At 43.4% G+C, this 22,633-nt stretch overlaps 1 protein-coding gene across 4 annotated transcripts; it reads left to right on the forward strand.

The window, feature by feature from the left end:
* The first annotated feature begins 35 nt into the window (after window positions 1-35).
* On the forward strand, window positions 36-22,314 carry tlcd4a (TLC domain containing 4a). 4 transcript variants are annotated; one of them, XM_071415007.1, is made up of 7 exons: window positions 36-124; window positions 8,307-8,477; window positions 9,365-9,454; window positions 9,555-9,613; window positions 9,865-9,959; window positions 13,516-13,589; window positions 14,277-22,314. In XM_071415007.1, the coding sequence occupies exons 2-7, from the start codon at window positions 8,323-8,325 to the stop codon at window positions 14,590-14,592; spliced, it is 789 nt and encodes a 262-aa protein (XP_071271108.1). In that variant the 5' UTR covers window positions 36-124; window positions 8,307-8,322; the 3' UTR covers window positions 14,593-22,314. The 4 variants fall into 4 exon arrangements, with proteins under 4 accessions (XP_071271108.1, XP_071271106.1, XP_071271107.1 ...); XM_071415005.1 differs by lacking the exon at window positions 36-124 and adding an exon at window positions 342-686; XM_071415006.1 differs by lacking the exon at window positions 36-124 and adding an exon at window positions 7,484-8,046.
* Window positions 22,315-22,633: the final 319 nt, after the last annotated feature.

A 22,633-nucleotide genomic window follows, 5' to 3' on the forward strand; every position in this document is an offset into this window, starting at 1 on the left:
GGGAGACCCATTTTCCGCCAAGTTGGGCCTCTCTCTTCCTCTTCCTCTCTGGTGAGAAGAACAGTCGTTCGCGAAATGCAGCCCTTGGAACGATTCGGTCGAGAGTTTGTTGAGCAGAGGCTGTGTACGTTTTGGTTTTACAATGATTTGTCCATCACAATATTCAATAATACATTAATTGCAGTCATACTTGCACCATGCGATCAATTGTCAATTCTAAACATGTATTTTCCCTCTCTAACTCATAGTCAATTTTTTTTGCGCACATATGACAGACAAGTGGTGGTCTTAGCACGTCTCTGCAACGTATAAAAACGAATTATGACTCTCGAGTCAGTAAAAAGAATCGTTAAAAAAGAACGAATCATTCGCGAACTGCACATCACTACCCTACAGTAACCTGCCCCGTCACTTCCATAAACGACCATCAGTTATGAGGTTAGGCTACTCTGCTGCATCCTACACCGCTGTCAAAATGCGTGTTTTGTGGGGTGGATTTATCATTCATTTCATTGCAATTTAGAACAATGGTCCGGCATCCTTTTGCTAGGTAGAAGCAAGCTAGTAGGTTATGAGTCAGAGAGCTATCCGTTTGAACAAAATGATTAAACATGGCATTCGACAGAATTTGCTATGCCTTAGCACCATCACAAACCAGTTGAGTGCTGAACATATTTGAATGACAGGTAAGTCTCGAGGATTTGTGTCTATTTAGGCTATGTGCGTTTATAATTTAAGCATAGACTATATATATTTTTTATATTAGTTATTCTTTGACATTTAAAGGGAATGCTGCGGTTCGGCCAATGCGGCGTGAACTGGCCCATTCATGTTGTTGTTGGTTACATTGTTTTACATTAACATTATATTGCATCGATTGACTGCATGATCTTTGATTGTAATGCATCTGCCGTGTAATTGCAATATTACACGTTACGTCACAGCAGATGCTGCGATTAATAGCCTACATTTTGTTGGGTGATGATTTGCAAGTAAAGACCATAACATCCAACGTATCGCCACATTTAGCAACATTGTAGAAAAAAATTATTCTGACTTGAGTTGACCGACGCAAAATAGGCTTGTGGGGCAGTTGTTTCCGTAGGCGATTTGTTCTTATCTAGAAAATAATGCAAAATAAGTAATAGTTTAATGCATTTGCGCCAAATAGCCTAAATATTGTGTTGGATGTGTTTTTATGTTTTGTGAACAAGATTCCCCCCAAAAAACTGCTACCATGTGTTGTCTCATTGCTGAAAATGTTAACGTTTCCATCATGACTGCCATGCACACTCAAACCCCCATTACTTCTTCTTCGTGTGGCCACTCCCATGACTTATTTGAAAATACTTGTAAAAGTCATTACATGTGTTGAGGCAGTTTGTTTTCGTTTCCTCTACCTTGTTGAGGCAACTGCATGACCCTGGATGTATCTTGACCTAGGCCTATTCCAACTTTTGTTGTTTATTAGGCTACTTGTAGATTTATTAGGCTGCTTGTATTACAATTACCTAGGCTACTAACTGCCCCCTTATTCAAACCCTCGTTTCATTCTCACATTCAAATAATATGAATGCATAGGCCAACTGTAGAAGGTGAGTTGAACAACTGTCATCAGCAGCATTGACACACTGAGTGGTAGTTATATAGATTTCATAGTGAGGCAAAAACTGTTGCTGAATTGCACTATGGACACCATTATGCGTCAGCTGTCTCTATATGTTGACATTTGACCTCAGTGTCCTTGCCTGGCTCCTGCAAGGAATTGACATCTATGTGCCCTAGGAAGCACTGCGTGTGTCTCTGTGTCAAACCAAATCATATAACTGCCCCTGCATGTGTTTCATGTGCTGCATCCAGTGGTGTAAAGTAAATAAGTAAAATACTTTGAAGTAGGCTACTAAAGTAGTTTTCTTGGGTATCTTTACTTTACTATTTATGTTTTTGACAACTTTTACTCCACAACATTCCTAAATAAAATATGTACTTTTTACTCCTATACATTTTACCTGACACCCAAAAGTAATCGATTGTATACAAGTTAAATCATTTATATAATAATGTATTTAAACCCACTCCCCTCATTGGTGTAATGTTAGCTAGAAACCGCAAGTGTCTATCCAGATAATGAAAAGGCACCCGTAAAAAGAAAGTTGAAGGAACTTGCATTTGCGGTGTGCATGATCATGAGTAAAGTCATTGTAGCCTATCATTTCACTTCCCCTGTGAGAACCATGAGCACGGGCTGACTTGGATTTGCTGTACCGCAGCCGAAGCCTGCCAGCAGCGTACCTACTAAAGGCTGCACCGTGTCCATACATGTAGAAAAAACAATGACGTATATAAACCCTGGATTGCCAATGCTATGTATTGGCTAGTGGGAGGCTTTGAAGCCACCTGTCAGCCATATTGGCACTCCCCAGAAGGAGCAGTCCTCCATAGGAATGATTGTAATTCTACAGTATTTCAAGGAAGTGTTTAAACAACAAAATTACATGTATGGGCCTTAGGATCTCGTCACGGTATCTCTGTGCATTCAAATTGCATTCGATAAAATGCAATTGTGTTCGTTGTCTGTAGCTTATGCCAGCACAAACCATAACCCTAACGCCACCATGGGGCACTCTGTTCACAACGTTGACATCAGCAAACCGCTCGCCCACACGTCTTCCATCTGCCCGGTACAGTTGAAATTTGGATTAATCTGTGAAGAGCACACTTCTCTAGCGTGCCATCGGAGGTGAGCATTTGCCCACTGAAGTCGATTACTAAGCTGAACTACTGTCCGGTCAAGACCCTAGTGAGGACAACGAGAACGCAGATGAGCTTCCCTGAGACATTTCTGACAGTTTGTGCTGAAATCCTTCACTTGTGCAAACCCACAGTCTCATCAGCTGTCCAGATGGCTGGTCTCCGATGATCCCACAGGGGAAGAAGCCGGACGTGGAGGTTCTAGGCTGGCGTGGTTACACGTGGTGTGCAGTTGTGAGGCCGTTTGGACATACTGCCAAATTCTCAAAAACGACATGGTTTATGGTAGAGAAATTAACATTAAATTGTCTGGCAACAGTTCTGGTAGACATTCCTGCAGTCAGCATGCCAATTGTGCACTCCCTCAAAACTTGAGACATGTGTGGCATTGTGTTGTCTGACACAACTGCATTTTATTGTCCCCAGCACAAGGTACACCTGTGTAATGAACCTGCTTTTAATCAGCTTCTTGATATGCCATGTGTTTTAGGTGAATGGATTATCTTGGCAAAGGAGAAAGGCTCACTAACAGAGATGTAAATAAATTTGTGCACAAAATTTGAGAGATAAGCTTTTTATGCATATGGACATTTCTGGGATCTTTTATTTTTAAATGTTTTTTGGTCGAGGGGTTCGACCTCCTCACTATGGTAATAACATATAATAAAGCACTGGAGTCCTCTAAAATGGAACCCAGGCCAGAGAGAGAACTAGAGATGGAGTGTATTTCAGGAAGATAAGGTATATGTCTAGCCTAGCTGTTTCAGAGATGTACATCTTTGGAGTTCGACATGGAGGCTGGTTGACTTATCCAAAAGCCAATCAAATCAGCCCTTTATGCAAATTATTCCAGTGTGACAGACAGGCAGAGAGTGCAGTGGGAGCCATGACTCCCACACCAACTGCAGTAGCCTGCTGTGGCTGACATGCACTTGTTAACATCAGCCATGACACTGCTTTGTTGGCTGGGACCTTCGTTGTGGTTGAGGAAGCTGGAATTGGAGAAAATCTAGGTGAACTGACTGACTAGGTATATTTGTGAAACTTTGTGTAGGCACATCCCAAAGTATCACATTTAACAATTCCGTCATCCTTGTTTTGTATAATGAGTAGGCCCCCGGTGGTGCGTGTATGCATAGGTTATACAAATAGGTCTAAGTGTAGCAATAGGATAGCCATGTTTTACAGATTCAAAAGTGGAGCATGCCTCTGTTTTTGTTGACATTTTCTTGGTACTAGGTCCAAATTGAACCATTTCCATTCCAAGAAGTGTCCAAGTGTTGATAGCCTATATGATATGAAAACACATACACACACACCACTACTAGGGCTCCTTAGTGGCGCAGCGGTCTAAGGCACTGCATCTCAGTGCTTGAGGCGTCACTACAGACACTCTGGTTTGATTCCAGGCTGTATCACAACCGGCCGTGATTGGGAGTCCCATAGGGCGGCGCACAATTGGCCCAGCGTCGTCCGGGTTTGGCCGGTGGAAGCCGTCATTGTCAATAAGAATTTGTTCTTAACTGACTTGCTTAGTTAAATAAAGGTTAAATTAAAAATAATAATTTACTAATGCGCTTGATTGTAAACCACACTGATTGAACTGGCTCACTGGGAGAGTATTCAGAAGGTATCAGGAGAGGTCCTGTGTGTTTGCTTTGCCCTCTGCAGTGCTTATGAATGTATCTCTGAGTGGCAGGATCGGGCTGGTTTACTGCCACACACCACTGCTAAGGCAGAGACGGGCTGTCTCCTGGGTCATAGCCCCAACCGACGCTCTGCTCTACTGCTGCTGGGATCTGAGCCCTTACGGCCATGGATTCACAGTGTACTAGCCCATTAGCCTATCGACTGGTATAGGCAATAATAATAATGAAGTACATACATTTGACGTCGGAAGTTTACATACACTTAGGTTGGAGTCATTAAAACTCGTTTTTCAACCACTACACACATTTCTTGTTAACAAACTATAGTTTTGGCAAGTTGGTTAGGACGTCTACTTTGTGCATGACACAAGTAATTTTCCCAACAATTATTTACAGACAGATTATTTCACTTATAATTCACTGTATCACAATTCCAGTGGGTCAGATGTTTACATACAGTAAGTTGACTGTGCCTTTAAACAGCTTGGAAAATTCCAGAAAATGATGTCATGGCATTAGAAGCTTCTGATAGGCTAATTGACATCATTTGAGTCAATTGGAGGTGTACCTGTCGATGTATTTCAAGGCCTTCTTTCAAACTCAGTGCCTCTTTGCTTGACATCATGGGAAAATCAAAAGAAATCAGCCAAGACCTCAGAAAAACAATTGTAGACCTCCACAAGTCTGGTTCATCCCTGGGAGCAATTTCCAAACGCCTGAAGGTACCACGTTCATCTGTACAAACAATAGTATGCAAGTATAAACACCATGGGACCACGCAGCCGTCATACTGCTCAGGAAGGAGACACGTTCTGTCTCCGAGAGATGAACGTACTTTGGTGTGAAAAGTGCAAATCAATCCCAGAACAACAGCAAATGACCTTGTGAAGATGCTGGAGGAAACAGGTACAAAAGTATCTATATCCACAGTAAAACGAGTCCTATATCGACATAACCTGAAAGGCCGCTCAGCAAGGAAGAAGCCACTGCTCCAAAACCGCCATAAAAAAGCCAGACTACGGTTTGCAACTGCACATGGGGGCAAAGATTGTACATTTTGGAGAAACGTCCTCTGGTCTGATGAAACAATAATAGAACTGTTTGGCCATAATGACCATCGTTATGTTTGGTGGAAAAAGGGGGAGGCTTGCAAGCCGAAGATCACCATCCCAACCGTGAAGCATGGGGGTGGCAGCATCATGTTGTGGGGGTGCTTTGCTACCGGTGCTCTTCACAATATAGATGACATCATGAGGGAGGTAAATTATGTGGATATATTGAAGCAACATCTCAAGACATCAGTCAGGAAGTTAAAGCTTGGTTGCAAATTGGTCTTCCAAATGGACAATGACCCCAAGCATACTTCCAAAGGCTTAAGGACAACAAAGTCAAGGTATTGGAGTGGCCATCACAAAGCCCTGACCTCAAGCCTATAGAAAATTTGTGGGCAGAACTGAAAAAGCATGTGTGTGAGCAAGGAGGCCTACAAACCTGACTCAGTTACACCAGCTCTGTTAGGAGGAATGGGCCAAAATTCACCCAACTTATTGTGGGAAGCTTGTGGAAGGCTACCTGAAGCGTTTGACCCAAGTTAAACAATTTAAAGGCAACGCTACCAAATACTAATTGAGTGTATGTAAACTTCTGACCCACTGGGAATGTGATGAAAGAAATAAAAGCTGAAATAAATCATTCTCTCTCCTATTATTCTGACATTTCGCATTCTTAAAATAAAGGAGTGATCCTAACTGACCTCAGACAGGGAATTTTTACTAGGATTAAATGTTTGGAATTGTGAAACTGAGTTTAAATGTATTTGGCTAAGGTGTATGTAAACTTCCGACTTCAACTGTAAGTGTCATGTGTATACAGTAGAAAAGCGTCTGGAGATCAAAACTAACATGCTGTGCTGCTGAGTAGAAAATGTAGGCCTAATTTTAGTAGCTGCATTTTACTGCATGAAAGGTACTGGCTGCATGCATTGGTATTCATAATGTAGCAACATGGTACAGTATGAAATAAGAGCCAAGAACATCAGGATGTTCAAGGGTGTCCAATCGCAGCAGCAGCAGCACCCAAGGCAGCATGACAATCTCCACAGCGCACCGTGTGTGCATAATGGCTTCTGCTGGTCTGAGCTGGTGCTTGGTTGGCTGGTGATGTTTGAGCCAAAGGCATATCTGTATGGATCAGTGCTTTCTCTACTCTGCACGGGTCAGAAAGGAAGATTCTACAGCAGAATGAGTACATTTTTTCTACTGTATGGGGACTAACTGTACAACTCCAGACATCACTGTTGTGTGCTGAAGTTTGCCTTCTAGAATCCTGACAATAGAGGGCAATAGAAACACGCACAATTTATGTTTGATGCATAGGCCTATATGGTCAGATTTATGAACATTTTGCCCCAGTTACCCACACCATATCTACACTGAGTATTCAAAACATTAAGAACACCTGCTCTTTCCATGACCGACTGACCAGGTGAATCCAGGTGAAAGCTATGATCCCTTATTGATGTCACTGTAATATCCACCTCAATCAGTGTAGATGAAGGGAGACCGGTTAAAGAAGGATTTTTAAGCCTTGAGACAATTGAGACATGGATTGTGTGTGTGTGCCATTTTAGAGGGTGAATGAGCAAGACAAAATATTTAAGTGCCTTTGAACGAGGTATGGTAGTAGGTGCGCACTGGTTTGAGTGTGTCAAGAAATGCAACACTGTTTTTTCACACTCAACTTTTTCCCGTGTGTATCGAGTGGTCCACCGCCCAAAGGACATCTAGCCAACTTGACACAACTGTGGGAAGCATTGGAGTCAACATGGGCCAGTATCCCTGTGGAACGCTTTCAACAGTTTGTATAGTCCATGCCCAGGCAAATTGAGGCTGTTCTGAGGGTAAAAGGGGGTGCAACTCAATATTAGGATGGTGTTCCTAATGTTTGGTATACACAGTATATGCATGCCTTTGAACGAGGTATGGGGTGGCAGGTAGCCTAGTGGTTAGAACGTTGGGCCAGTAACCGAAAGTTTGCTAGATCGAATCCCCGAGCTGACAAGGTGAAGATCTATTGTTCTGCTCCTGAACAAGGCAGTTAACCCACTGTTCCTAGGCTGTCATTGAAAATAAGAATTTGTCATTAGCTGACTTGCTTAGTTAAATAAATGCCTTCACTTTTAATATTTAACCTACTCTGTGTTATAGTCCATTGTCAGTTCATATTTACTACCCGTATTGATCTACTACAGGGTCTCTGGAACAATTCCTGGGGGACATTCTAGGTGAAGTATTTAGTTTATGCTTTGCCTGTACCCTGTCCCTGGCCATAACGTATGTCAGTATAGCCACAAACCATATATTCTCCACAGCACTTCCTCTGTTAATGTCAGTATGTCTCTTTGGACCAGTATGTCGGTTCATTAGCCTAAAGCACCCATCTTCTCCACTCCCTTAGTTTAACCTAGCCAAAGGTGAGTTCTGTTAAACATTGACTGACTTGGTTTTCACTGACTGACACATTTACCACCATCACACTGAGACAGTCACACCACTGACATGCCATGGACTTGCAAGAAGTGAAATGTCTGGTGCAATTCAAATGGATAAACACAGGCTGAAGAAAATCACTTTTTTTAGGATAAATAGTAGGTGAGTGAAGTTCAACTCTGTTGATTTGGATTTATAAGTGATAAGCTTGAGGTTAGGCCAAAAATGTTTGTGTTCCTTACTGCCTGTAACCTAAAACTTAGTATACTGCCTGTCTACCTAGTTGTATCCACAGTTGTTCTTTGTTTTGCCTATATGTTGTCTCAGTGCAACCTATATGTGTTTTGTTGAATCTATCCAACTGACGGTTCACCTTTCACCCTCTTTCTCCCTTCCTCTCTCTCCTCCAACTCTCCAGTGGGCTTAGGCGGACCATGGACCTGTTCAGCCAGCTCATCCTGGTCATCTCGGTCACCAGTTTCCTCTCCTTCCAGTGGCTCTTCCACTGGGTCAGTCCCTGGGTCTCCACCCGTGTCAGCCCTGGCTTCTTACGCCTTGCAGACAAGCAGAAGGTGGAGTGGAACTCAAGGTATAGAACACTGGCTACTGGCTGCAACACACACTGATAATATGCTTCATGTGTCAGCACATTAATGCATACATTTTAGAGACATTTTAGAGACATCTTCCATATTTCCATAATGGGCACGTTCACACTTGGTTCATGTTTTCGAACGTATCCACAAATTGTGGGTCAGAGTATTTACAGTAAAGTGTCGACAATCTGCTAAATTGTTAATTTGTCAACTCCTCAATTCATCCAGTTGTTATACACAGTTCATGACTTAATGTGGCTCCATATCTCACCAGATTTACTAATCAAAATATCTGACAAAAATACACTCTTATCACACCATATGGTACACTGTGTACCATGCACAGTTATGATATAAAATCCTTATGGTGTCAGTTATTATTATTACAACTGTCCATTTATTGACTATTGACTTGTCTGTCCATAGCAGAGTGTACTGTATACTGCAAAGCCACAGCTGTCTTGAAGATTACAGGTTACCCTCAGATGACCCTGTCTGTGAAGGTTCTGTAGTGGTCTTTCTCTAGCAGACTGGCAGGGAGATGTTGATGTGGGTAGTTACAGGAGGAGCACAGACCTGGCTTACAGTAGATGCAGCCTAACTGAGTCCGCCTGAGCGCCTGATTTACTTGACAACCTGTCTAACATGCTTGACTGACTGACTGGCTTTCTGCCTGTCTGACTGCCTGATAGCCTGCCTGTCTGAGTGACCCCTGAACGGTGTTTAATCTCCTGTTCTAATTGGGCTGAGTCTGTCTGCCGGTGGCCGTGCAACCAATCAATTAATTCCACCTGCACTGTGCACAGGAACGCTTAATCTGCATCACTTATTAAAGTGTTTTATCACAGATTTGACAAGGGGTGTGTGTGTGTTCTTTTAGGACAGTGTCCACGCTTCATGCCCTGGTGGTGGGACTCTTCTGCCTCTACATCCTGCTCTTTGATGACGCCATCAATGAAGACCCCGTCTGGTGAGGACTCTGTTGCTTTGTTGAAGTGCATGATGGAACCACTGTGTTGTGTACATACTATTACCCATTTGTGTCTCTTCCTGTCTTTTTCTGCCAACAGGGGAGATCCCACACTTGTGAAGATAAATGTTGGCGTGACAACAGGCTACCTCATATCTGGTGAGAACAAAGACACTTTAGTCTCATACACACTTGCAAAGGTCCTCGTTCACTACAGGACATCTTGGCAATCCCTAGCCACTCTTCGGGCGACATTGGCAAAATTGGTTTTGTTTTGGCAAAATCGGTTTTGTTTTGCCTTTTTTGTCTGTACCAGAATTTTTGTTGTTGTTGCATTTCTTAACACTTTTGTTCAACTTGATGCAATATGCTCTGTTTAATATTATGTTGTTCTTTTCGTCTGTTTCCAGATCTGCTGCTAATATTTTACTATTGGAAGGCGATAGGCGACAAGTTTTTTGTCGTGCACCACCTGGCAGCGTTATATGCTTACTACTATGTACTGGTGAGTTCCCTATTGTCCAATAGCAGAACATGCAGGCAAGATGGGAAAGAGACAACTAAAGGTGAACAGCTGTGCCATGTCATGCTGGGTGATTGTGATGACAGGGCCAGGAGATTGGGTGTAAGGAGAGTGCTAACATGTTAACATAGTTGTGTTCCTATTAGCTCTGCTAGGACTCTGCTAGTGAGAACATGTGGCGCTAGCCCGCTGGAACTATTTTCACATGTTCTTCTAATGCATCTCATTAGCTAATCCTCAGCTGTTGAATATATGTGTATGGGAATCATTAGAATAGTATAGGGCCATACTGTTGGCTTGACAGTATCGTTCACCCAGGAGCAGGACTCTTGTGTTCTCGTGAAATTAGATAGCCTATGTGTTGGAAGTTATTGGGAATTGCTTTCGTTGGTAATGTTTTGTCTCATGTTAGGGATTGTGATTGACTGTGAAAAGGGTTGAGGTTATGATACAAGAAGTATGCATACATGTTGGTTAGGATGATCATTAGGGATAGTTTGGATTGAAAGAATGACTGATATGTTTGTTGATTTTTGGGTATTACCATGCTTAATTGGCACTGTCTAGTCAAGGAACATGCTTGTTTGTCTGGACAGTGACAATGGACCTGGTTATAACCACTGGTTATAATGGTGAAACAGGTTGTACGCCCAGCCATCCAGGACACTGCTGTTCACCCTTGGTCTGTAACCATCCAGATCACCAGGTTCTGTAGCTCATAACAGTGTTGGTATTTTTTGCATGGAATGCTTAATGATGGTAATGGCCGACACCCTCCTTCCCTTCCTCCTCACCTTTCCCTTAAGTCCTGCATTTATTTCACTGATCCCTCAGCCTTTTATGGAGCTGGACTGAGCTGAGCTGTGCATGCCTCCATTTGTCCGGGCATTCCCAATGTTGGTGGAGGGGTCTCTAACAGTACTGTATGTGCATGCCAAAACAACGTTACTGCCTCTTACTGGTTTGTGGCAGAGATGAGTTCTGCCTCCTTTCTCTCAAACCCTTGTCCTCTGCCCAACTATTTCCAAAGCTGCTTCTTCCTAGACTGTTATGGCAGAGGACCCTTGAGAATAACTGAAATGTTGATGATGATGATGATGATAATAATAACACTTTGCCATGAATGATGCTTCAATGTGTCTCGTCTATGAATGTGTCCTCACTGTAATGCTTTAGCTCTGTGAGTGCTTGCCTACTTAACTTCAAGCCTCACGTGTCTCTGTTTTAAGAGTGGCCTTGTTTCAAACCAACCCATAACCTTAAATCTTTCTACAATAAGCTTAGCTGAGTTTATCCCTTAGCGTTGTATGCAAATTGTATTCATATCCAACTTGAACGACAAAAATATACAGTGTATGCATTGCAAAACTACTCTGAGGTACAATGCATTTCAATGTACATTTGAGAGAAAATGTGAAAGCGGATTATTTTTTTAAAGGCCATACTGGTGTAGGCCATACTGTCACTGGACACTCATGACTGCTTAGTACAGTCATGCTTGTTATTACTTAGCAAAATACAAAAACCAAGTAACTTTGGGACATACTATACACATTTGCTACAATCCGTTCAACTTAAAAGCCCTTTATAACTTACTAGTTGATGGATTTTACTTTTTTGGTGTGGCTTTCTATCAAAGCTGTTATGTCAGTATGTTGTTAATTTGGTGACTATTATTAATTGACCCAGCTGTTTTATGTAGATGTAGATTATGGCATATTAGATCATTGTAAAAACAATAAGGCTATACCCAGAACAAGCAAACTAATTCATAGGCTAATATTTGATTGCTGTTTGATTTCTAAAGCGCATGTTATCAATGTTGTTGCTTCTTTATGCTTCTAACTAGTTGCACCTTTCTCTCTAATCTGTCTGTCTCATAGAGATAGATAAGAGGACTCTAGTGCCCAAAAGCCAGTTTAAGAATGGGCAGTGCCATTAAGGACATTCAACATTTTGAAGTAGTCAACTGGGTGGGACTTCCTATGATTTAGGGGATCAGCCAATGAATTATACTTGTGAGAAAACATTCCATAATTGCAGGTGGCAGTAAATCGCCAACCTTGGGTGTATACCTGTTCGAACAACCCACGCCAGGTGGCAGTATGCACCCTTTCCATTTGTTTACCAACTCATAGAAGTCGTAGAAGAAGTAAGTTGACTACTTCAAAATGGAGATGGCCTCAATGGCGCTGCCCATACTCTCACATATGCCATAATGGGACAGATACAATGTTGCGACCTCTAACTTTCTCTATGGTCTGTCTCCCTATCCTTTGCTAATACGGTTTCTTAAAATAATATAGTCCCACAATTACCAGCAAAACATTCATGCAAAAACTACCCAATTCAAATTAGGTTGTGTAAAATGTAAAAGCTTAAGACCAGGCCTGACTCCTCTAGACTGAATCCTTCCTGTCTTGTCTGCTGTTATTGCTGTTGTGCTACACTGAGCAGATATGACCTATCTGTCCAGTAACCGTATGGATTTACCAGTACCTAGAGGTCCTAGCATGGAGATGCTGGGAAAGTTCATATCCTCTCTGGTATATCTTGAACCATGTCCATATCTTGAGAGTAAGTATATGCCACGTATGAACTTTTGTTTCAGTCTTATAAGGTAAGTTTCCACTTTTGGTGTGTGCTAATTGGATAATCTTGCCCTGTGTTAAGCCTGAAATACCAATAGGATATGGAAATGAGACTTGTTTTATGAGCAGATTTGTATACCACCCGGGCAGAGAGCGAGCTGATACCAGCACTCATGTCCGAGGGTGATAATATAGGGTCGATACCTTCCTATAACAGCTTGTGATTATAAGCATCGCTCTTATGCATGGATAATCATTGCTCATTTGGCTAGTAGCTGAATGTCTACACGTCAAACCCTGGCTGTACGTGCACACTATGCTGAGCTTTACTTAACACTATGCTATTAGAAATGTTGCCAACCCATTCATGTTGTGTGTGCGTGTGCATGTGTGAAGGGACTGTAATTTAGCTGTTTCACCGACACCGTTTTTTTACTGAGTCACTAACTTCATGTGTTCTTTTAGTCCTGGAACCTCATTGCTGTCATCGAGGCTGTCATCGTAAATATACCCTCAATGATATGAATGAGCACTCTGTATATTGGGGTCTACTGAAGATGAAATAAGAACACAGACTAAATGTGGACCCTTAAAAAGCCTGAAGACATTAGCTGAGTCTCCTGAAAAATAGCCACGGAGCAGACCTATAATCAGAAAGTGATTTAAATGATTTAATTTTAGATCCAAACCCCTCCAAAATGTCTCCTTAATTAATTGAAAAGTTCAGTATGGTAGAAGTGAGATCGTTTTCCCCAAAAAACTGTTTTTACCATTATCATGTGTTCTTTTGTTATTGATGTTGTATTAATCTTTCTGTACACACATGGTGTGAAGGCCTCCCTTAACTATACTGATGTGATGTTTGATCAAATGAAAGCATTTTGAGTACCTTTCTTTCCTGGTTCATTGTTTCTCTCCATTTTCCTCTTTTTACCCTGTTCTTCCAGGGACAAGGAATGTTGCCTTATTTTGCTAACTTCCGTCTGCTTGCAGAGTTCTCCACGCCGTGTGTCAACCAGCGGTAGGTAGCAGATGTATATAAACCCATTGAATATGTCTATATTAGGTACCAACCACACTAAGGCCTGAGTTTAGACAGGACAGTGACACTCATGACCAATTGGCTCAGAAGCCCTGCAAAGCAGCTGCTGAAAAAATAAACCCTATTCATTTGTTAAGTAACTGTCCGGTGAAAATCTCACTTTTAATATTCTGCTAACTCACATCCAAATAATGTTGTTGACTCATCCTATACTCGTATGTGGCCAAAGCATAAATTGGAGAGGGAAAAAAACAAACTCCACCTCAAACTTGTATCTCAAACAGACTGTTTAAATGCTTTCTTTTTCCTCATAGAGGATGATGTGAACTGGTCGATCAGCGGTCGTTTCGCGTAAATATTTTTACTGACCACTATACGCCCACACCTGTTGGGGTACGCCCACACCATTCCAACACAGAAAAGCTGCTTTTTAACATGCTTATTAACAAAAATTATTTCACTCATATTGTAATTATAGGTAATATTTCATACAAATCTGGGAACACTGGACAATTACTTTCATATATTGATTTAACTGGATGTTTTAAAGTTTTTCTGTCCATCTGTGAGAGATTACCCTTTATATTGTTTGAATCCCATTAAGCCCAGAGTTAACTTCAGTTTTTCTCCTCCTCTACATCATTGTACTGACTGTCTTTCTTCCAGCTGGTTCTTTGAAGTGTTAGGTTACTCCAAGTCCTCCAGGCCCAACATCGCTAATGGGATGGCCATGGCCGTTGTCTTCTTCCTGGTTCGCATTGCCGTCATGCCCCTCTACTACAGCCGCATGTGGTCCGTGTATGGCACCGAAGCTTTCTACCGCGTCCCACCGGGAGGCCGCGCTGCCTGGATCATCTCCAGCATTTGTCTGGATGTCATGAACGTCATGTGGATGCACAAGATCGCCCGCGGCTGCTACAAGGTCATGCGCTCGGCCCGACGACACAAAGTGGGGACACAGGAGAACGGAAAGACTGACTAAAAAGCAAGAGATTGGTTGATGTTATGGGTAGGGAGAGCCCATTGAACCACTGTCCCCTTTTAGTGCACAATTGGATTAGTAACTTTACCTGACTGGGACTACTGTTTCAGTGTCAACTAACTTACAAAAAGCTAAGTCTTGCACTGACTGAACTTTATGGTAGTGGACGCAGGACATTGATGTGGACAAAGGGGCAATATCTTGGGCAGTGATGTGTATAACTGCCTCTTAGCAATACTTCCTGTGCATGGCAAATTTACTTTTCTGTTGCATTTTCTCACAAAGCAGCATGTCTGGGATGATGTCCGTTTTTCCCAAACGCTTCACCAAGTCAAACGTTTACTGCTTGTTCTAGACCATAGACTCAAATGTGTGAATGGTCCTGTGCTCCCCAAAACAACTTGAAGCACCTCCCTTACATTTGAAGTCGGAAGTTTTACACCTTAGCCAAATACATTTAAACTCAGCTTTTCACAATTCCTGACATTTAATCCTAGTAAAAGTTCCCTGTCTTAGATCAGTTAGAATCACCACTTTATTGTAAGAATGTGAAATGTCAGAATAATAGTGGAATGATTTATTTTGGCTTTTATTTCTTTCATCACATTCCCAGTGGGTCAGAAGTTTACATACACTCAATTAGTATTTGGTAGCATTGCCTTTAAATTGTTTAACTTGGGTCAAATGTTTCGGGTAGCCTTCCACAAACTTCCCACAATAAGTTGGGTGGATTTTGGCCCGTTCCTCCTGACAGAGCTGGTGTAACTGAGTCAGGTGTAATGGCTGTCAAAGTCGTTCTCCTCCTCAGACGAGGAGGAGCATGGATCGGACCAAGATGCGGATTGATAATTGTACATGTTTAATGTAAATAACAAGAAAACACTACAAACTACAAAACAACAAACGTGACATACCTCAAAACAGTCCTGTGTGGTCCAAACACTGACACAGGAAACAAACACCCACAAAAGCCTACTGCCTATGGCTACCTTAAATATGGCTCCCAATCAGAGACAAATGAATGACAGCTGTCTCTGATTGAGACCCAATCTAGGCAGCCATAGACATAACTAGACAACCTAACAAACACTATCCCATACACATACAACACCCATAGACTAACCAAACACACACAACATACAATGCCCACCCCAACTCACGCCCTGACCAACTAAACATAATCAAAAGAACATAAAAATAGGTCAGGAACGTGACATAACCCCCCCCTCAAGGTGCGTACTCTGAACGCACCACCAAAAGTCTAGGGGAGGGTCTGGGTGGGCATCTGTCCACGGTGGTGGCTCCGGCTCTGGACGCTGTCCCCACACCACCATAGTCATTCCCCGCTTCCGTATCCCCCACCCAATGACCACCCTCCAACTAAACCCACCTAACTGAAGGGGCAGCATCGGGATAAGGGGCAGCACCGGGATAAGGGGCAGCACCGGGATAAGGGGCAGCACCGGGATGAGGGACGGCAGCTCCGGGCTGAGGGACGGCAGCTCCGGACTGGCTGGCGGATCCTGGCTGGCTGGCGGATCCTGGCTGGCTGACGGCTCTGGCTGGTCATGGCTGGCGGCTCTGGCTGGTCATGGCTGGCGGCTCTGGCTGGTCATGGCTGGCTGACGGCTCTGGCTGGTCATGGCTGGCTGACGGCTCTGGCTGGTCAGATCTGGCGGAAGGCTCTGGCTGATCCGGTCTGGCGGAAGGCTCTGGCTGATCCGGTCTGGCGGAAGGCTCTGGCTGATCCGGTCTGGCGGAAGGCTCTGGCTGATCCGGTCTGGCGGAAGGCTGGCTGATCCGGTCTGGCGGAAGGCTCTGGCTGATCCGGTCTGGCGGAAGGCTCTGGCTGATCCGGTCTGGCGGAAGGCTCTGGCTGATCCGGTCTGGCGGAAGGCTCTGGCTGATCCTGTCTGGCTGACGGCTCTAGCGGCTCCTGTCTGGCTGACGGCTCTAGCGGCTCCTGTCTGGCGGACGGCTCTGTAGGCTCATGGCAGACGGGCGGCTTTGCAGGCTCATGGCAGACGGGCGGCTTTGCAGGCTCATGGCAGACGGACAGTTCAGACGGCGTTGGGCAGACGGGCAGTTCAGGCGCCGCTGGGCAGACGGGCAGTTCAGGCGCCGCTGGGCTGACGGGCAGTTCAGGCCGCTGGGCAGACGGGCAGTTCAGGCGCCGCTGGGCAGACGGGCAGTTCAGGCGCCGCTGGGCAGACGGCAGACTCTGGCCGGCTGAGACGCACTGTAGGCCTGGTGCGTGGTACCGGAACTGGAGGTACCGGGCTAAGGACACGCACCTTCAGGCTAGTGCGGGGAACAACAACAGGGCACACTGGACTCTCGTGGCGCACTCTAGGCCTGGTGCGTGGTACCGGAACTGGAGGTACCGGGCTGAGGGCACGCACCTTAGGGCGAGTGCGGGGAGAAGGAACAGTGCGCACAGGGCTCTGGAGACGCACAGGAGGCTTGGTGCGTGGTGCCGGAACTGGAGGCACTGGGCTGGAGACACGCACCATAGGGAGAGTGCGTGGAGGAGGAACAGGGCTCTGGAGATGCACTGGAAGCCTGGTGCGTGGTGTAGGCACTGGTGGTACTGAGCTGGGGTGGGAAGGTGGCGCCGGATATACCGGACCGTGAAGGAGGACACGTGCTCTTGAGCACCGAGCCTCCCCAACCTTACCAGGTTGAATGGTCCCCGTAGCCCTGCCAGTGCGGCGAGGTGGAATAGCCCGCACTGGGCTATGCAGGCGAACCGGGGACACCACCTGTAAGGCTGGTGCCATGTACGCCGGCCCGAGGAGACGTACTGGAGACCAGATACGTTGGGCCGGCTTCATGGCACTCGGCTCGATGCCCAACCTAGCCCTCCCAGTGCGGCAAGGTGGAATAGCCCGCACTGGGCTAAGCACGCGTACTGGGGACACCGTGCGCTTTACCGCATAACACGGTGTCTGACCAGTACGACGCCCTCTCACTCCACGGCAAGCCCGGGGAGTTGGCTCAGGTATCCTACCCGGCTTCGCCACACTCCCCTTTAGCCTCCCCCCAAGACATTTTTGGGTGAGCCTCTCGGGCTTCCAGCCTCTCATACGTGCTGCCTCCTCATACCAGCGCTCCTGGGCTGTGGCTGCCTCCTTCTCCTCCCGAGAGCGGCGATTCTCTCCCACCTTAGCCCAGGGTCCTTCTCCATTGAAAATTTGCTCCCAACTCCATTCCTCTTCTCTCCATTGCTTTAGTTCTTGCCCTCCTTCCTCAATCCGCTTGGTCCTGTTGTGGTGGGTGTTTCTGTAATGGCTGTCAAAGTCGTTCTCCTCCTCAGACGAGGAGGAGCATGGATCGGACCAAGATGCGGATTGATAATTGTACATGTTTAATGTAAATAACAAGAAAACACTACAAACTACAAAACAACAAACGTGACATACCTCAAAACAGTCCTGTGTGGTCCAAACACTGACACAGGAAACAAACACCCACAAAAGCCTACTGCCTATGGCTACCTTAAATATGGCTCCCAATCAGAGACAAATGAATGACAGCTGTCTCTGATTGAGACCCAATCTAGGCAGCCATAGACATAACTAGACAACCTAACAAACACTATCCCATACACATACAACACCCATAGACTAACCAAACACACACAACATACAATGCCCACCCCAACTCACGCCCTGACCAACTAAACATAATCAAAATAACATAAAAATAGGTCAGGAACGTGACATCAGGTTTGTAGGCCTCCTTGCTCGCACACGCTTTTTCAGTTCTGCCCACAAATATTCTATAGAATTTAGGTCAGGGCCTTGTGATGGCCACTCCAATACCTTGACTTTGTAGTCCTTAAGCCATTTTGCCACAACTTTGGAAGTATGCTTGGGGTCATTGTCCATTTGGAAGACCCTTTTGCGACCAAGCTTTAAGTTCCTGACTGATGTCTTCAGATGTTGCTTCAATATATCCACATCATTTTCCTCCCCCATGATGCCATCTATATTGTGAAGTGCACCCAGTCCCTCCTGCAGCAAAGCACCCCCACAACAGGATGCTGCCACCCCTGTGCTTCACGGTTGGGATGGTGTTCTTCGGCTTGCAAGCATCCCCCTTTTTCCTCCAAACATAATGATGGTCATTATAGCCAAACAGTTCTGTTTTTGTTTCATCGGACCAGAGGACATTTCTCCAAAAAGTACAATCATTGTCCCCATTTGTAGTTGCAAACCATATTCTGGATTTTTTATGGCGGTTTTGGAGCAGTGGCTTCTTCCTTGCTGAGCGGCCTTTCAGGTTATGTCCATATAGGACTCGTTTTACTGTGGATATAGATACTTTTGTACCTGTTTCTTCCAGCATCTTCACAAGGTCCTTTGCTGTTGTTCTGAGATTGATTTACACTTTTTGCACCAAAGTACGTTAATCTCTAGGAGACAAAACGCATCTCCTTCCTGAGCGGTATGACGGCTGCGTGGTCCCATGATGTTTATACTTCCGTACTTTTGTTTGTACAGATGAACGTGGTACCTTCAGGCATTTAGAAATTGCTCCCAAGGATGAACCAGACTTGTGGAGGTCTACCAAAAAAATGTCTGAGGTCTTGGCTGATTTCTTTTAATTTTCCCATGATGTCAAGCAAAGAGGCACTGAGTTTGAAGGTGGGCCTTGAAATACATCCACAGGTACACCTCCAATTGACTCAAATGATGTCAATCAGCCTATCAGAAGCTTCTAATGCCATGACATACTTTTCTGGAATTTTCTAAGCTGTTTAAATGCACAGTCAACTGAGTGTATGTAAACTTTTGACCCACTGGAATTGTGATTTACAGTGAATTACAAGTGAAATAATCTGTCTGTAAACAATTGTTGGAAAAATTACTTTTGTCATGCACAAAGTAGATGTCCTAACCGACTTGCCAAAACTATAGTTTGTTAACAAGAAATTTGTGGAGTTGTTGAAAAACAAGGTTTAATGACTCCAAACTAAGTGTATGTAAACTTTCGACTTCAACTGTATATCTTTTCTGGTTGCCTGAATCACAGAGGTTGAATATAAACATTTTGAACACAGAGGAACCAATGCAGGAAGTATTTCAGTAATGGTCTGTGTCATTAAAAAGCCCATGCTGCTGTCTGTCTGCTGAGGGAGGACAGGGTGTAGCAACTTCCCCTTTAAACCCAAACACACAGCGTCTGTCAGAACTGGATGGACATCTAGTGCAATTAAACCTTGATTCCTTTCAGCTCAGCTCTTGGCTCTTGGCTCTATGTCATTCACTCTCAAGGAGTCACTCTGAAACTGAGCCAATGCTGAAGAAGACCGATATATCCCCGGCTCAAATGGAGTAAGGCCTCTCACTCCATGGGAAAAAGGGAAAGTTAAAGAGGAAATGCATGAATCCATTCCTTATATTTGCCCAGCTGGGTTACAGATTTTGGGGGATTTTGAGTTTAAATATATATTTTTTATATTTTGTTTTAATCAAAAAGAGGACGGCGGTCAGTGCATTTTGCTGGTATCGCCAATGTCCTCAACATTTCAATAATTTGAGAGTTTGAATGCCATAATCTCATAATGTGTATGGTTACAAGTTGTTTTTCTCGTTCTAATTTACATACATACTGTCTATCAACATACATGCACTGTCAACTGGGGCATACTGCAATTAACTTTAATTACTGGGTCTCAGATCAATATGAAACTAGAGTTTCCTCCATTTTTGGATGAGGGGCCATTGAGACAATGTTATTGGATGGTTATGTCCCTTGTTCTCGGATCTTGTGGTAAGGAACTTCTTCTGAACTGTATCAAATGTTATTTATTTTTTACCAGTTATGTACTGGGGCAGCACGTCAATGTTTGTAACTACATATATTATTTAAGGAGATGAATGGCATAGAGGTATTCATGATGTACATTTATGAGGAAAAGCTTTCATGATACAGTGACATGCATTTATAATCAATGTTATATACTTGCTTTCTCACTGAGCAGTTGAGTATAGTGCGCACACACACACACAACTTACGTGTAGTCTTTGGAAAAGAGGGTGTGTCGTACTACATTAGTATTTTACTGACTGAATGACTATTTAACACAAAGTAGAAGGATGACAAATGTTTGTGTGAGGATAAGGAACTACTTGCATTGTCCTCACCCAAATGAAAAGTTTACTTTTCAAAAACTTGTGTACTTGAATTTTGACTGTACTTTCAGTTCTATGGTGGACACAAAAGCATATTTTTAATGGTCTGTGAAACAAAATAGGGAACTCAAGTCATCATATTTGGCCTTGTCATGTTCTCCAGTCTTCTTTTGTGATGGTTGCCTTTTTAAAATCAGATTTTAATTGCACAGTGAGCTTTTGTTACCGCTTTTCCAATGGAATGTCCAAAATATGTTCTTTCTACAGTGTTTGTTTTGATAAGCCCGCCTCAATGTAATTTCAACACATTCATTCTGAAAAGGATTGCATCATTTTATACAATTGTGTGGGGTGGATTATGGCAATGATTGTACAGTAATAAACTATTTCTCAGTGAAACGTGTGCCAGTATAGAGCGGTGTTAACTGAAGCGCTGTACATTTCCGTTGAACTAAACTGTACAAACCCTGACCATGTTCTACTATCGTCTCCTCTCCTTATCAACTCTCCTCGATGTTCACTGATCTGAAAGGATGGGGGGAAATATGGTTACGGAGGGAGGGATTATGGAAAGAAAGCTATGGTAGAGTTTTGGTATATAGTCATAATGAGAACATCAGCCCTCAGTACTGTGTGTTGTGGCCATACAGTCTGTCTATGGTTGTGGCGGTATACTCATGCATGATCATGTTCCTCTCTTCACACACCCTCTATAAATGCATGTGGTATTGCATGGAGATCACTGTAAACAAATAGCAAATTTATTGCAAGCTGTATTTTGTTTCTTTTTTAAAATCCTGGACATGTACATGATGTCTAACCCCATTAGTATTCTTCTGTACTTGTTGTTCATTATGTTATCCAGCGATGATGATTGTGAACATGTGAAACAACTGTTGCTAACACCCAGCACAGAAATATCCAATTAGGGAAATTATACTTGATAATAATCAGCATCGTTGCAATATGGGCAGTGCAAATAGACATGAATACCTTACGTCTCGCATTTCATTGTAATTGTGTGTTTCTTCAAGTAATGTTCATGTTTATTAGTAAAAACCAATAGAAAGTACACACCCCTGGTGATTGTACAAGATAGGCTTTCAAAATACTAGTTCTCTAATTTTGCAAGTTTTTACTGAATGAAAGATGGGGAAATACAGCCTACAGAGATGATTCGGTGAACTGAGCCCTGAATCCTATAAATGTATTCAAGATGTTCCAAAAAATGTTTGGGTGATGGCTAGTGTTTACTTTTGTTGTTGATCTTTTACAATAGATGTCAAATCTGTGAAGATATGTGTTGCTTTTTATGATTTGAATGTTTTTGTTTTTATTACAATGTTCCAAATGTAATGAAGATATGGGGTCCAATGTTCACCCAAAGAGAAAAATATACTAGAAAACACTCAGCAGCACCCCTGACCTGTTTGTGGAAAGGGAAAGTTTACATGTTGGCAAAAACATGAACATTTTTAAATTCAATTCACACTTGTTGTTCTTAATTTTACACACCTGATGCCATTTGCCTGAGTAAAGCAATATGCAGCATTTTAAGTGTCAATAAATATTCAGAATTAAATCGTTTGCTTACTGTCTGTTTGTGTGTTGTACTTTATGAAGGGGATTTGGGACATCAAATATTACAAATGAACATACGAGGCTATTGCCAAAACTTTTTTAAACCCTGAGGCCCAACATCGCATAACTTCTAGGAACGCTTGTGAAGCAGACTCGGCAGACCAGACCGGGTTTGGGGTTAGAGAAGTCAATGAGAGAAGTGGAAAATTCATCCTTAGTTAGGCCAATGTCTTAAGTAGCTGAACATGTTACTACTCCAACTTCGTGAAAGTGACAAACTTACACGTTTTCATTTCAGTCAAAATCAACTGTATATGTGC

The sequence above is a fragment of the Salvelinus alpinus genome, chromosome 8 (genome assembly GCF_045679555.1).
Source record: "Salvelinus alpinus chromosome 8, SLU_Salpinus.1, whole genome shotgun sequence".
Taxonomy (NCBI): domain Eukaryota; kingdom Metazoa; phylum Chordata; class Actinopteri; order Salmoniformes; family Salmonidae; genus Salvelinus; species Salvelinus alpinus.